At 56.4% G+C, this 2,621-nt stretch overlaps 1 protein-coding gene across 1 annotated transcript; it reads right to left on the reverse strand.

The window, feature by feature from the left end:
• Positions 1 to 213: 213 nt before the first annotated feature.
• LOC119267542 (basic leucine zipper 2-like) lies at positions 214 to 2,196 on the reverse strand. The gene is made up of 4 exons (XM_037548941.1): positions 1,266 to 2,196; positions 1,088 to 1,178; positions 862 to 988; positions 214 to 735 (listed from the first exon to the last, which is right to left on the reverse strand). Exons 1-4 carry the CDS (start codon positions 1,799 to 1,801, stop codon positions 569 to 571), a joined length of 921 nt encoding a protein of 306 aa, XP_037404838.1. The 5' UTR covers positions 1,802 to 2,196; the 3' UTR covers positions 214 to 568.
• Between the last annotated feature and the right edge of the window lie 425 nt (positions 2,197 to 2,621).

Here is a 2,621-nt window from a genome sequence, read left to right on the forward strand (position 1 = left end):
TTCACACCCCAGCTTCACCTGCCCTGCCCGCATGTGACACCGTAATAAATCCGCTTATCAATGTAAAGCAGCCAGGCACCTACACATGAACCTTACTCCATAATTGTACTACTTCTTCCTTTCGGAATTACTTGTCGCGAAAATGGATGTACATCTATTTCTGCGACAAGTAATTCCGAACGGAGAGAGTACAAGTTTGGCCACGGTTGCATATGAGAGAAAACATTGCATTTGATTGACTGACCAGAAGATACAAGGAAACCAGCCAAGCAATGGAACCACTCGACCTCAACCAATCCGAGTTTTTACAAATCCTTAGCTACGACCTTCGCCCAAAATGCCGGAGAAAAAATTACAGATCAGGGGAAGTGGAGAAGAGCGATCAGGAGCAGACGGAGGACGCAAGAATGAACAAATAAGCAGCATGAACAGGCTGAGTTACATACACATCAATCACACCACACCCCGAGGAAATGCAAGCCCAACCCAAGCCAATGAATGCAGTGCACCAAATCCTAACAACAGCGACAACACTCGGTTGTCCTGAGGCCGACGGGCCGGATCTCGGTCACGAGGCCGCGGCGGTCCCCTCGCCGGCGATCAGACCGTCGTTGTCGTCGCCGCGGACCGGGGGGCCGTCGCCGTCCGCTGGGGGTTGCGCGTCCCTGAGGCTCTGCTGCTGCTGGTAGATTTGGCTCAGCCTCTCTATCTCCTTCTTCAGTGCCTCCTGATGAGCTGAGCACGCGCGCGCAGAGAGTTAGTCAGCAAAGCGGTTGTAGATTGTTTCGAATTGAATTCGGAAGGTGGCCGGTGAGAAATTTCGAAATAGTAGTAATTGCGAGGGGTGGCAATGGCGGTCACCGTCTTTGAAGATCTTGTCCTGCGCGAGCGCCGCGATGCGCTGCTTGAGGTGGCTGTTCCCCAGCGTCAGCAGCGAGCGTTGGTGGTCCAGGAATGCCACGCGCGGGGACAATGCCGACACCTCCGTCTGCTCAACAGGGAGCACATACGGGTTCGAGGTCAAATTCATGGCGTTTTTCTTTGGAGGCGAGGAAACCAAGCTCGAAATGTGAACAGTTCGACGGACCTGGAGCGACGTGACGCTGCGCTCGAGCTCCGAGATGTAGTGCAGCTTGCGCACGCGCGACCGCTGCGCCGACTGCCGGTTTGCAAGGATCCTGCGAGTGTAGAGAAATTGGAGAATTCTGCCTCTCGGAGCTGTGCATTGCCGTGATTCTGGGAGGAGTGTAAGGACAAAAGATCACCTCTTGACCCGCTTGGGATCGGCTGTGGCGGGCGAGGACGGCTGCCCGGGCGCCGCGCCGTCGTCGCCATTGCAGTCGCTCTGCGCCTCCTCGGCGTCGCCCCTGTCCTGCTTCTCGTCGTTGACGCTGTTGTGATCGGACGGCGAGGACGCGCTGGCGGCCTGGCGCTGCGGGGCCAGCTCGTCGGAGAACATGCACATGAGCTGGTCGTCGTCGAGGCGGTCGAACTCGTGCGCCCCGACGCCGCCGGCATTGCCGTCGTCGAGGAAGGCGACGGAGTCGCTGACCGTGCGGCGGTGCGCGCCGCGCTTGGCGGCCGAGAAGTCGAGGAACTCGTCGACCCAGGACGGCTGCTGCTGCACCCCGCCGTTGGCGGGCGGGAGCGGCGGCATTGGCGCGGCGAGGAAGGCGCCCATGGAGGGGCTGCGCTGGTGATGGTGGTGGCGGGCGTGGGCGTGGGCGCTGTGGTGGTGCCCGTCCCCGAACTCCGGCCAGGCCGGCGCCATGGCGGGGACCTTGGGCGGCAGCTGCGCCATGGCCGGGAGGGACCGCGCCCCCGAATCAACCAACCGGCGCGGGCAGCGGGCGCGATGGATGGCGCAGCGCCCAAACCTTTGCAGCGCCGGGGGCTGGAGCGGTAATGTAGGCTCGGGCCGTGCCGGAAATTGGACGGCCCTCGCTTTGGCTCACGTTGCCGCCGCCGCCGCCGCGGAAACAATGGGCGAATGGACGGCGTGGGGGCTCAGCTCGGCGCTGAGCTAAATCGGGACAGAGGAGAGAGGAGCGACTTGGAATGTGGTATGCCTGCGCGCAGAGAGAGAAATAGCAAGAGAGAGAGAGAGAGAGAGAGAGCGCGAGGTGGGGAGGGAGGTCACATGACGAGGGGAGGGAGTCCAGAAGGACAGCTAGCACCAGCTGGTGTTTACAAGGTGAAGTGGCGGGAGCGAAGCTGGGCTTAGTACAAAAGAGGTCAAGCATATACTCCCTCCTTCCCTATAAAAGTTCAGACTATTACTCCCTCCGGTCCTTTTAGTCTGCATATTAGTTTTCTTCGGAGTCAAATTATCTATACTTTGACCATACTTATAGGAAAAAATATCAATATTCACAATGACAAATCAACGTTGTTAGATTCATTATGAAATGTAGTTTCATATTATATATATTTAATAGTGTAGATGTTGACATTTTTTACAATAAATTTGGTCAAAATTTGCAAAGTTTGACTTGATACAAATCTAATACGCAGAGTAAAAAAGACAAGAAGGAGTATCAACTTACATACCAAAGATCTAGAATGTCTTTCTGCTCTTACGAGAGCATAACGCCAGCAAACCATAAACTTGCATTTACTCA

Source organism: Triticum dicoccoides, chromosome 3A (genome assembly GCF_002162155.2).
Source record: "Triticum dicoccoides isolate Atlit2015 ecotype Zavitan chromosome 3A, WEW_v2.0, whole genome shotgun sequence".
NCBI lineage: Eukaryota > Viridiplantae > Streptophyta > Magnoliopsida > Poales > Poaceae > Triticum > Triticum dicoccoides.

Bases quoted from the DNA above. Each gene is read 5' to 3' on its own strand.
- LOC119267542 (XM_037548941.1), bottom strand. From the start codon at position 1,801: ATGGCGCAGCTGCCGCCCAAGGTCCCCGCCATGGCGCCGGCCTGGCCG. The intron at 989-1,087 runs GTCCGTCGAACT...CCTGTTGAGCAG, and splicing joins GCAGCGTCACGTCGCTCCAG to ACGGAGGTGTCGGCATTGTC. The intron at 736-861 runs GTGACCGCCATT...GCGCGTGCTCAG, and splicing joins GGACAAGATCTTCAAAGACG to CTCATCAGGAGGCACTGAAG.